This window comes from Vigna unguiculata, unplaced genomic scaffold (genome assembly GCF_037176805.1).
Source record: "Vigna unguiculata cultivar grain cowpea cultivar isolate G323 ecotype 2 unplaced genomic scaffold, ASM3717680v1 ptg000218l, whole genome shotgun sequence".
In the NCBI taxonomy this organism is placed as follows: Eukaryota; Viridiplantae; Streptophyta; class Magnoliopsida; order Fabales; family Fabaceae; genus Vigna; species Vigna unguiculata.
Window position 1 is genome coordinate 6,803 of NW_028196855.1, and position 10,698 is coordinate 17,500.

Genomic DNA, 10,698 nt, shown 5'->3' on the forward strand with positions numbered 1-10,698 from the left:
TAAGTGGTCAGCCTTCGTTAGTGCTTATGACTGACCTGGCACGGGCTGGCAGAGAGCTAACAATGGTTGTAAGATAAATGCCAAGAGATGGAATGGAAAGGCTGACCACTATAGAATGGAACTCCCGAGGCTGGCGTGCTTTAAGACTCAAACTCTATGGCTAGCAGAAAAGAGGTAAGGAGACTGCCCTCTTAAGATAAGAGTTCGCTGGCTTCTTTTCTTTCTTCTTCCTGCGGGAGATAAAAGAGCTTTTCCAATTTGAACACTTGAAATAGTGCTTCCTCCGCCCCTTACTGATGGATTGACTTTGCCCACTGAAAGGGATTCAAAGTCAAAGGCTGGAAAACTGGAATTGGATGATATGCCAAAATAGCACAGGAGGAAATATTCTAGTGAAAGCGAAGCACTAACCTATGCGTCTACATCTCAAAGAAAGACTCGGCTGTAAGACTGCTTGAAAAAAAAAGTCCAATTCAACAGGCGTGTAACTGGTTGAGCAAAGGACTGCAACTCAATCGATGGCTGGAAACTAGGAATGATCATATGAGAGTCTTACCCTTACTGGCACTACTCCTCCCAAAAGGGGACTAGGCGGGCTATAAGGTACATAACTAGAAGATAGAGGCAGGAAACTCAACTGAACTTCCTTAATCCCGGCTTCGCTAAAAGCACCTCACGGTCCTATGCCTCGAAGCTTCCTTTCTTAACTGGACGAATAGGAGAGTCAGAAGGGCTTGGCTGATGGACTAGTTAGAGTTTTTGGACGAAAGAGTGAAAATCAATCGAATCAAAGACTTGTTGCCTAGGAGTTTCAAGCTTAGCTCGTCTTTCCTGCTATGATTCCAAACAGAGTAACTATTTAAGCTCTTTCATTCCGTTAAATAGTTTCTGCCGTTGCAGGTCCTTTCTTTATTCATGCTAAATCTGAACCTATTTTCAAGTCTTCTTAGTCTGCATCCATTACTTCATCCCTTTAGTACGAAGGGATAGCTATTCAAAGCAAAGATAAAGTGGTGAGCGGGATTTTATGCTTTCTTAGCCTAGTCTGTTAACGGAGGAGAAAGGTCAATCTCGCCCTTCGGGCAACACCAAGGCAAGATCGATTCAAGTCAAGTACAAGCCAAAGCCCAATTGCAGCTACGCCTTTTCATAAAGCCCTTCTTTCACCCACCAGTATGAATGGACACTGATTTCTTCTTGCGAGCCCTCTTAGTCTTAGCCCACATTTTCGACATGCCACAAACATTCCGCACAGCCCTCTGGGTTCATAACTAACCTTAACATAACAGAGAAAACGGCACCTAGATTCACCCTGTCAAGCAAACTGGAGGGTTCGCCTCCCCTTGGAACGGCCCTTTCGAAACAGCATTCTAGCAACTTCGTTTTCATCCAGCGTTCTCACCAACCAGTGAGCCGTCACAGAGTCTCCCGCTAACTCATGCCAAACCCTTATGAAGGTATCCGACTTTTTCCAATTCAGCCTTTGTGACTTCATCAGTCTACCAATAGCAGCATGCCAGTACTTTGCCCTAACTACGAAGCTTGAGTCCTGTCTTCGCCCGTGAACGCAACAGGACGCGGTCGTCTAACTCGACTTCTGCAGCGAGTCTCATTGCAGCTCTCTCCTGCAGTAGTGATGACGGTTCGCCACACCAGACATCACATCCCCTTGAAGTGAAGTGGAACTTCAATTGCCACAAGAGAGCATCATGGCATTTCTTCCGTATGAGGAGTGGTAACAGCACTCTAGCCCGGTCTACCACGCTAAGTGTCCCAATGACACATCGACCTCTACCGTATCGCATTCTTGCACATGCATAGGTAATAGTGAGATCCTGGGCACCATCCTTTTCAGCCCTTTCCTTTGTCTCACAATGCCCTCTTGGCAACGTAAGCCATCAGTCGTCTGCACAATGCACGACGGACCATAGCCAACTTCCCAATCTGCGTCTTTCAAGCAGCCATCGAAGCCCAAAGCCTATGGGTCATTCAAGACCATGCCGACTGACTATGTGCCGAGAGCTCCTCCCCCGAACCCCTTCTGTCCTCCTTCGTCTTGTGCGCCAGCTACGTCCTCTACTGAATTAGGATATTTCCTTTCTACGTCCCAAAGAATGGCTTTTTTGGCATGCGTCAAGACCAAGCTACGGATGAGCGACTAGCGCGAAAGCGCATCCCTTTTCTTCTTGCTTTAGCTTATATTTTTGCATGCTAATAAACTGACCTAGAAGCTTCTTTTAACACGCCCTTTGACTAAGGAAAAAAAACGGGCATACTAACGAACTATCTCCATATAGGCCTACCACTTGTCTTTGCTTGCTTACTTCTAAAGCAAACCAGACTGAAGAGAGTAGAGAAAGACTTTTTTATTACGTTATCCAGAATGCGATGCCCCAAGGCAAGAAAGTAGCAATCGGCTTTCAATCCTATGATTTGACTCGAATAGCTAATGTAAGATCTTCCATATGGTTCTGTAAATAAATCAACTCTGTCTTGGTAAACCCAATACCTTGTCTTTTCAGCTTTGAATCCAACAACAACCTTATAACATCATCGTGATACTGACCAACATTAGAACCCGAAGTGAAAGACTTAGCAATCCCCGACAGCTGACTGTATAAATTGTTCCAGAACTGCTCAATAGTACGAGACTTACTGGAATCAGCTCCAGTCTTACAGCTGGTGAAATGGATCAAAAGCCTGTCTTTGTCTTTCTCGGGTTTTAACCGTTCACCACGACATCTACATACATTAACCCATTAACGGAAGCCTTCTTCTCGTGTCGTGAAAGTCCTTTGCTCAAGCCAAAAAAAAGGGATCAAGGAAGTACGAGCTAGTAAGATGGTTAGACCCCCCCGGGAAGAACCCAGAGAAAGTACCTCTACAACAATATCTATTGTCCATACAAAGACTTGAGGTGACTAGCCTTAGCTAACAGCAGAGGTATTCTCTTTGCACTTGCTCCAGACTATCTTGCTTGGATCACCGCTACCTCACTCCCTATCCGATTCTTCTCCTCAGGATATTCTATCTATCGGCTTATTCTCCGACAATAGATATTCGGAGTATCCCCCTATGAGTGGATATTAGTTACAAAGGAACTAGTCTTAGGACACTTGAAGAGGCAGAATAACAAGCAGAAGCAGGCAAAAGGCTAAAAGCCAGGCTTTAGGAAAGATTCACTACGTATCACTATGAATATTCAGTATGTATTTGAAGTTCCACTAATCATTTGCGGGAAATGGGTGCTACTCAGATGCTTCGCTGACATAATATTCATTTGTCTAAAACGAACCGCTACTCGAATCCTAAACGGCGGGAAGGGATCGAAGAAGAAGTTCCATTTCCTTTTCATCTCATTAGATCCTATTCCCAACATCGAGTTGTAGTTGCTATCCTTGTATCCGTCTTCTTCCCAGTTGGAGTACTTTCATTCTGGAATACTAGTTCCTTGGGCTTGGGGATCTAGTCCCACTTCCAGCCTGTCCTCTTCTCTTTCCAGGAGATTGAGTTGGAGTTTCATTCGCCAGTTAGAGTCCTTCTGAAAAGAAGGCAGTTGGAAAGCTGGGGATCCATACAGTTGAATAGACACGAAAGCGACAGGATCAATCTTTCATAAAAAGGTCTTTTGATAGGGCAAGTTAGATCTTTTCCTGCTTATGAGTAAGGGACGGTCTCTTTTCCACCTGTGAATGTGGTGAAGGTCCTAGGATACATCTTTTTCTTTTCAACAAGCCTTGAAAGCAGTCTTCTCTTTCACTCTGATTTAGCAGATAAGCTTCAGAGTCTTGTGAACAAGGAAACTGACAATATCAACTTACTTACGATATAATAAACTCATACACTAGCTCCAGGCTTTAAAGAAGAGAAAAAAGACCTGGCTTCAAGGGCTTTAGCTTTGAGGAAAGAAAGATCCCAAGCTTATGCTGAATTGAGAGGATGTGCCTTGGTCTTCTGTGAGTTCCAGAGATTTAGATCAAGGTAGTTCAGTTCTACGAGGCTAATTCCATTCAGTCTTGCTGTGAAATAAGCTCTAGCCAACCTCTGCGGAATATAGTAAGTGTACCGCGAGTAAAGTAAGGCGGTCAAGCGCACTCAGAAAGATGACTTTTTGAAACGTTGAAGATTGAGGCACAATTGTCAAAAAAAAGCAAATGAACTATATTCTTCGATCCATGCTTTTTGTAACTTCCATGGGTTTTGCGCATTTTGTCGGATCAGAAGGAGAAGCTATAATGACCACTGGTAGAAATATCTAACTTTTTTGGATCTCTTTTTTCCCGTTCGAATCTTTTTTCTCTCTGGGTAAATAGGCAAGCGACAGGGTAAAAGACATCTTAGGAAACCATTCATTTCCAGCCTGCCTTTCCTTTCAAGGGATTTCTTCTGACCCTGGATTCAAGCAGGGTCAAAGGATGGGGCAGGGGAGTTTGAAACACAAAGCAATCAGGTATGGTGGCTGTGCACCACCTTGAAGGGCTGAGGCAATGAAATGAGTGAATCCCTACGGCTTCTTAATATCCGAGTACGGGAAGAAAGCAGTCAAAACAGCTCATAGACAAAAAGTTTCGCCAAAGCCAACCCAACTACCACCCATTCGATTACCGGGAGTCAGAACATTCGGTCAGGGCCAGCTGGCACAAACAGAAAGAGACAAAGCCCTCACTCTACTCTGGCAGCCCTTTTCCCAGCGTAGACAGAGGGAGTTGAATCGGGAGAATAGCCGAGTGTACAGGGTACGGTACGGGTCGAAGAGCGAGCTTCAAGTTCAGAGAATCAGTACTGGCATTCCTCCTCTGTTCTCTACTAAGATTGTAATAGATTCGTGCTTTCTCTTCCCCGAGGGAACGGAACTAGCACTCTCATTCCGAGCCACCTATCCAGTATGTGAGTGAGCCCGCCCTACGGATCCCCTTTGTTCCATTGGAGAGGGGTCCGCCCGCTTAGTTTCATAAGTATAAATGATTTGGGGCACAGAATCTGCCGTAGATGTTCCATTTTCTAATTTTCATTCTCATATTTCTCATCACATGAATGAGACATAACTGCTTATCATAAGAATAGTGAACTAGAAATCATATTTTGATTGGTTTGAGGATTCCGACCTTGAACTAGAAGAGGTTCTGTTTTCTTTGGACAGGCAACCCCGGAAAGAGAGATCGGGATGATGGAGACTTGAAGAAGTAGAAATAAAATAAGAAGGGTCGTTCGTAGATCAGCACAAAGCTATTGATCCAAGATGAGTAACCGAGTTCTTCTTCCTATGGTTGACACGAGAATCCCTCTCAAAGGGGATGAATCAGATTCGATCTCCGGGCTTATAACCAACCTATGAACAATGGTCTGTCTCGTCTAGTCGGTCTCCTTCTTGGCATCAAGAGTCGTCAGTAAAGGCCCTGGCATTACCATCGGGAAATCTAGGAGGACAGCTCGCCGAGCCTATGGTGGACGTCGGTTGGGTTGTCGACGATTACGACCATTCAAAGGCATTTTTCCATTAGCTGGAGTAGGAAGGGTGAAGATAGGAAAATAGAAGGGCTGACGTCGATAAGTTATTATATATAATTAAGATATAGAAGGCATTAGGAATCTGGGTGATCACGCGCTTCACGTGGTATTGAGACTGACCAAAATGACCGCTTATTTCAAACAGCCCGGACCATCGCTTTTATCGTCAACAGAGACAGCCGCTCGATAAAGGAGGAAGTCGGCTTTGGGAAAAAATCATTCCTTTGCCGGGCGCTAGTCAAACCTTTGTAGTAAAAAAGGGCAAGTAGCGAGGAGGAGCAGTTAAGGGCTTTGTGGTCGTTAACGGGAACAAATGAAGAGGAGCACCGCACCCCCCGCACTCGATTGGCTAATCAAAGTCAAAGCGGCTAGCTTATTTTGTTTTGAATGGGTCACCAATAGAACCGTCGGTTCTTGAGAATCGAACATCGGGACCACCTTTCAAGTTACCCGGTCTGGTTCCAAACCTGCCGTTCATTCAACACTGCTACAACCGGAGCACGCATTTGTCGACCGGCAGAAGTGCTTTTTAAGTTTGTTATGGGTTCCAACCAAAGGCCCCCATGGACTTGGTAGCAGACGGTTCGGACGATGGTTGTGTCCTGAACCCAGTCAGCGGTACATCTCCTATCTCCTAGAGAAGCGGCTGAACAGCTGCGAGCCATTAGTTTCCTGGAGAACGGCGGTACCATGGGCAGGTTGCTGATACTCAGGAGAAAACGCAGAGGCAACAGAAGCAAAGGCACGACCGAGACGGAACCGCCGATCATAAGTTCCAGGTGGGAGATCTACTGTGGTTAAAGTTGCCTAAGGAAGGGGGGTACCAACCGCAAGCTTAAACCATTGCGGGACCATTCACTCTGCAAGAGAAGGAAGGGGAGAATGCGTTCAAACTAGAACTGCCCGCCACCCACCCCGTCTTCAATGTTGATCAGCTGAGATTGAAAGAGCCCTCCATCTTGGATGAGGCGGCTGAACCTGAGGTTGAGTTGGAGATCGACGACCTCATTCCTGATCGACAGCCGGTGTTAACCGAAGACCGGCCAAAAGAGAGCCCGAAGAAGAGGGAAAAAGCTCTCTCTACAGAGTAGGGTGGGAAATGTTCTCGCCACAGAAGCCAAGTGGTTCACGGCTGAACAGGTACGGAAGGAGAGAGAATTGCTTTTGTTGAAGAAGCTTAAAAAGAAGCTCTTGCTCATGAATCCCTTTCCGGTGCAGATGAAGAAATATGCTGTTTAGCTTGGGACTAGGGCTTGTGATCCTTCTCTTAACGGTAGAACAAAAATAACAAAGGAGCTCTCCTATCCTAAGCAAGCAGCGGAGTCGTAGACCATTGCTTTAATGAAAGACGGGATGGGTTCCTTCTGATCCTAAGCTGTGAACTCATGGTCAAATTCCGAGGTGGGCTTTCCCTTCTCTATGGTAGCATGGTCTTCTCCTAGGGTTTCTCTTGGTGAAGGAAGGGCTACTGGAAGCCTAGAAGGAAAAGAAGTCTGGGCTGGGGAACGAAGTGACTTCCGGATCCGCATTAACTTATTAATTAAGGAGTTTTCCCGACTCTCGGCTCCTCTTGCCTTTGTTCCCGTGCCCTGGTGGAGTCCCTAGAACCTTAAACTTAAGGAGCATTCGACTGAGATTAGATTAGTGGGTAGCACTTGTTGAATTGAATAAGATGTTCTTGCTCAGAATGAGGGAAGGTGGGATCCTATCTTTAGGAAAAGAAAGGCCTAACGAAAGCTAGCACTCTTTTCAAGCCTATAGCCTATATATGAATTCTTCTCCATCCATATGGGAGTTCCCCGCCAGCCTGTGGGAGTGCCACTATCAATAGGAAACAGACTTCTTTCTTATTCTATCAAACAAGCAATTAAATACCTGAGGATATATCATATTTTACATTATTAATCTAGCATTGGACTCTTACCTGGACTAAGAACACTTCTAGTTCTAACAATACGTTCCATAACGAGCTAAACGTGCTACCAAATGAAATGGTCGAAGGTCTTTTCAGTTCTCCTTCCAATTGCTGCAGTACTAAGGCCAGTTCTTACAGTTGGAGTCCTATCCTAATAGAATCCCTTACCAGCCGAGCTTCCCACTATAATAAGCGAGTTGGAGAAAAAAGGTAAACCTATCCAATAGCAGTCCTATGGTAAGCAAGCTCAGGTTCAGTATACATAGGATATGCTTTTTCCTATCTCTGCTCTGGTTCAGAACCCTATAACTAACTAGGATTCCCTGGTAGAGCCATAGATAAAGATTCTTTTGATGTCTTCTCCGCTTGAGAGGGAAAGACGGCTGCTCTGTGAACAACCCTAGTTGCTGGTCCTGTTCCTGCTGCTAACTGCCACCTCTGCTCCAATACATAAAGCAGCTGAAGCTATTGATTGTAGCAGCTCCGTCCCATTCATCACTGCTTTATGTGAAAAAGAAAAGAGCTGCTCCTCTCCGATCTAAGCCCTCTCTCTAGTCAGAAATAGCGTAAGTAAGTGAATCAGGATAGATCGACAGGCCAGCAAAGGCCTTCTACCGCAGCGGGCCCACAGGCCTATGCCAATCTCTTAGGGCAGGTTCTCTTTCATCCGTCTTTCCTAGGTGCGCATCTCCATCTACTAAAAGTAAGGGTGGTTACCATAGATAGATTGGGTCATTCGTAACCGATGCTTTAGCATCAACTACAGCTCTTTCATAAACTACAGCAATATCCGATGTAGCACATTCTCCCTCTTTCGCATATCCGATGCTTTGCAAGCAACCTTGGTGTCAGCATCGTCACTTGTCCTAGAACAACCCTGCCTATTCAAAAGAAGTACCTCACCTCACTTACGAAGAAGTAGTGGGAGCTGGGCTCTCGATTCAGTTGGATAGCCAGTCTACCTAGGTAAGAGTGACGTCGACCGGGTATCCGAGAGGGGCACAATGCAGGCTGGAGATCATCTGGTAAGGAGAATCCCCAGGCTTTAGATAGTTTAGAGGGACTAGGCAATGAGCCCGGATAATCGAATGGAACTCTTCTTTCAGAACCTTTCTAAGGTCATATATGAATAAAGGTTCTATATAAACGATCTGACAGGACTCAATGGAGTTGCTTTTAAAGCGAGCGAGTAGTCTTTGCCAAAGTTAGGGGCTTAGATATCAATTTAACAATGAGAGAAGTGTCAGAGTTCGAGAAGGTAATGGAGTGAAGTACGTAGCCCTTAGGAAAGTGCACGAGAAAAGGAAAAAGAGTTGTGAGTTTGACTTTCTCTTTTACCACAATAAGCCGTGTAGTTACCGGATCGGGACAAAGAGTCGGAGATAAACAGAGTCAGGTCGATGAACAGAGCCGATATCGACACCGAAATAGATCACTGTCTTTGACGCTTCTAGGCAATATGCCATCGATTACCTCAAAACTACTTTGAAATTCAGCATGACATAGGTACCTACTTCCAATCTTCCTTGAGAGCTGGGATAAGTACGGAATTTCACTCCGGTGGAATCGCTTCTATCCTTAGCCCGGTACCGAGGGAGGGCTTTCCGAGACCAATGCTATCAAGAAGTCACTAGACTGACTATTATTGCATCGAGAAAGAGTGAAAAGATCTCCCCTCAATAACTTATGTTATTCTTCTTCTTTTTTGCCGCTAGCCCTCCCTCTCTTTCAACGCTTGGCCACTCGATTGCTATTGTCGCCTTGGAGCCCGCCCTTGGCTGGTTTCACCCCTTCTCTAGTAGCCTTGCCTGCAACCTTGATAAATTCTTGTGTTACTTATGAATGAAAGGAAATTCCTTGCTTTAGAAAAGAGAAGAGCGCCAACGGCAACAGCTAATTCATCTAAATCAATGGCACGTGGGACAGGTGAGGGAAGGGCGGGATGAAGCAAGCAGCCAATCCCTTGCTGGGCTGGTTAAAAATTGCAGCATCAGTATTCATCTTATAAACACCATGGGGTGGGGCCTGCCAACCTATAGGTGTTTGCACTATTTTTAGCTTCTCCTTCTTATACTCTTCGAAGAAGCTGATTGCTTTGTTCACCACATCCACAGGATAGTTCTGTATGTCCTGGAACAGCAGCAAATTTATATCACTCCATAAAGCCCATGCAACTACTAGCATAAGTTCCAGCTGCTCTTCATCAAGACACTTCCCCATCTCCTTCACCCAATCTGAGAAGTTGAGAGCCTGCATCTGTTGAGTATGAAGGGCTAATGGGCAGAGTAGCCAAATGCCAGATGCCCAGGGGCAGCCCTTTAAAACATGAATGGTAGATTCAGGCTCCATTCCACATCTGTCACAAAGCAGGTCAACCTCCACCTTTCTTTTCCCATTTAACTCGTCTTGCATAAAAAAAAACCACCTAAATCCACATCTAAAAGGGAGCCCGCGAGAAAAATGCCTCCTCTATGAGATCTCGGTGCTACTGCCCAGCCCCACCTTCATTTTTTTCGAATTACGACTACTCGACTTTTTTTTCCTAAGCTAAGGGGAGGAGCTCTTCTTGCGTAGTATACCTTTTACCATCAATTTCAGGCTCGTATTAATAACCAGTATAACCCCGGACCTTTTGAGCAAGCGCTATGGAGATAGCGAATGCTAGCGTTAGCCCAGCCATCCACATTGCAAGAGCTCTGGGTGGGTGTTCTTTCCATTGAAGCTTCACTGGCCACCTCCCTGGCTTGCTCACTGAGGTGGTCTACTAGCTGCCTGACTTCTGCGGAATAACTTGCCGGTTCCCCGATTTGCGTTGCCTCCGCCAGCTGCTGTAACTCAGGGATGCTTGGGGGTGTCTGTGCTAGACAGTCCCACCATATCGCGCACCCAAGATATAGCGCTGGTAAGATTAAGCTGAGAACTTCCGTGACGTGCTGCCCTTGCCCCGACCCCGCCTGAGTGCTCTGTTGCCCCAGGTGTACCTGTAGCTCTCTGGTCTTGACCCACGGCCTAGGAGCTTTTTATCTCGTAATGCCCCGTAGGCCTCTCTCGGGTGACCTAAGCATTTGGTACTTCGATCTTTTATTAGGTTGGCGCCAGGTAAAGTAAATAAGGGGCTCAAGAATCCATTCCCGCCGGCATCTTAGTATATGCCATTCCTTCCGTTCCTAGGAAATTCGACCTGAGGCCAAGAATCTGTATATGAAAAATCACTAGATGACAATCGAAGTCCCTCTTTCTTTATTCAAAAAGGCTTTTCGCCCTCCACTTTGTGC

The 10,698-nt window shown here is 45.7% G+C and overlaps 1 protein-coding gene across 1 annotated transcript; it reads right to left on the reverse strand.

Moving 5' to 3' along the window:
* Window positions 1-9,325: 9,325 nt before the first annotated feature.
* On the reverse strand, window positions 9,326-9,772 carry LOC146874857 (uncharacterized). The gene has a single exon (XM_085669629.1). The coding sequence runs from the start codon at window positions 9,770-9,772 to the stop codon at window positions 9,326-9,328; it is 447 nt and encodes a 148-aa protein (XP_085525755.1).
* Between the last annotated feature and the right edge of the window lie 926 nt (window positions 9,773-10,698).

Bases quoted from the DNA above. Each gene is read 5' to 3' on its own strand.
- LOC146874857 (XM_085669629.1), bottom strand. From the start codon at position 9,772: ATGGAGCCTGAATCTACCATTCATGTTTTAAAGGGCTGCCCCTGGGCA.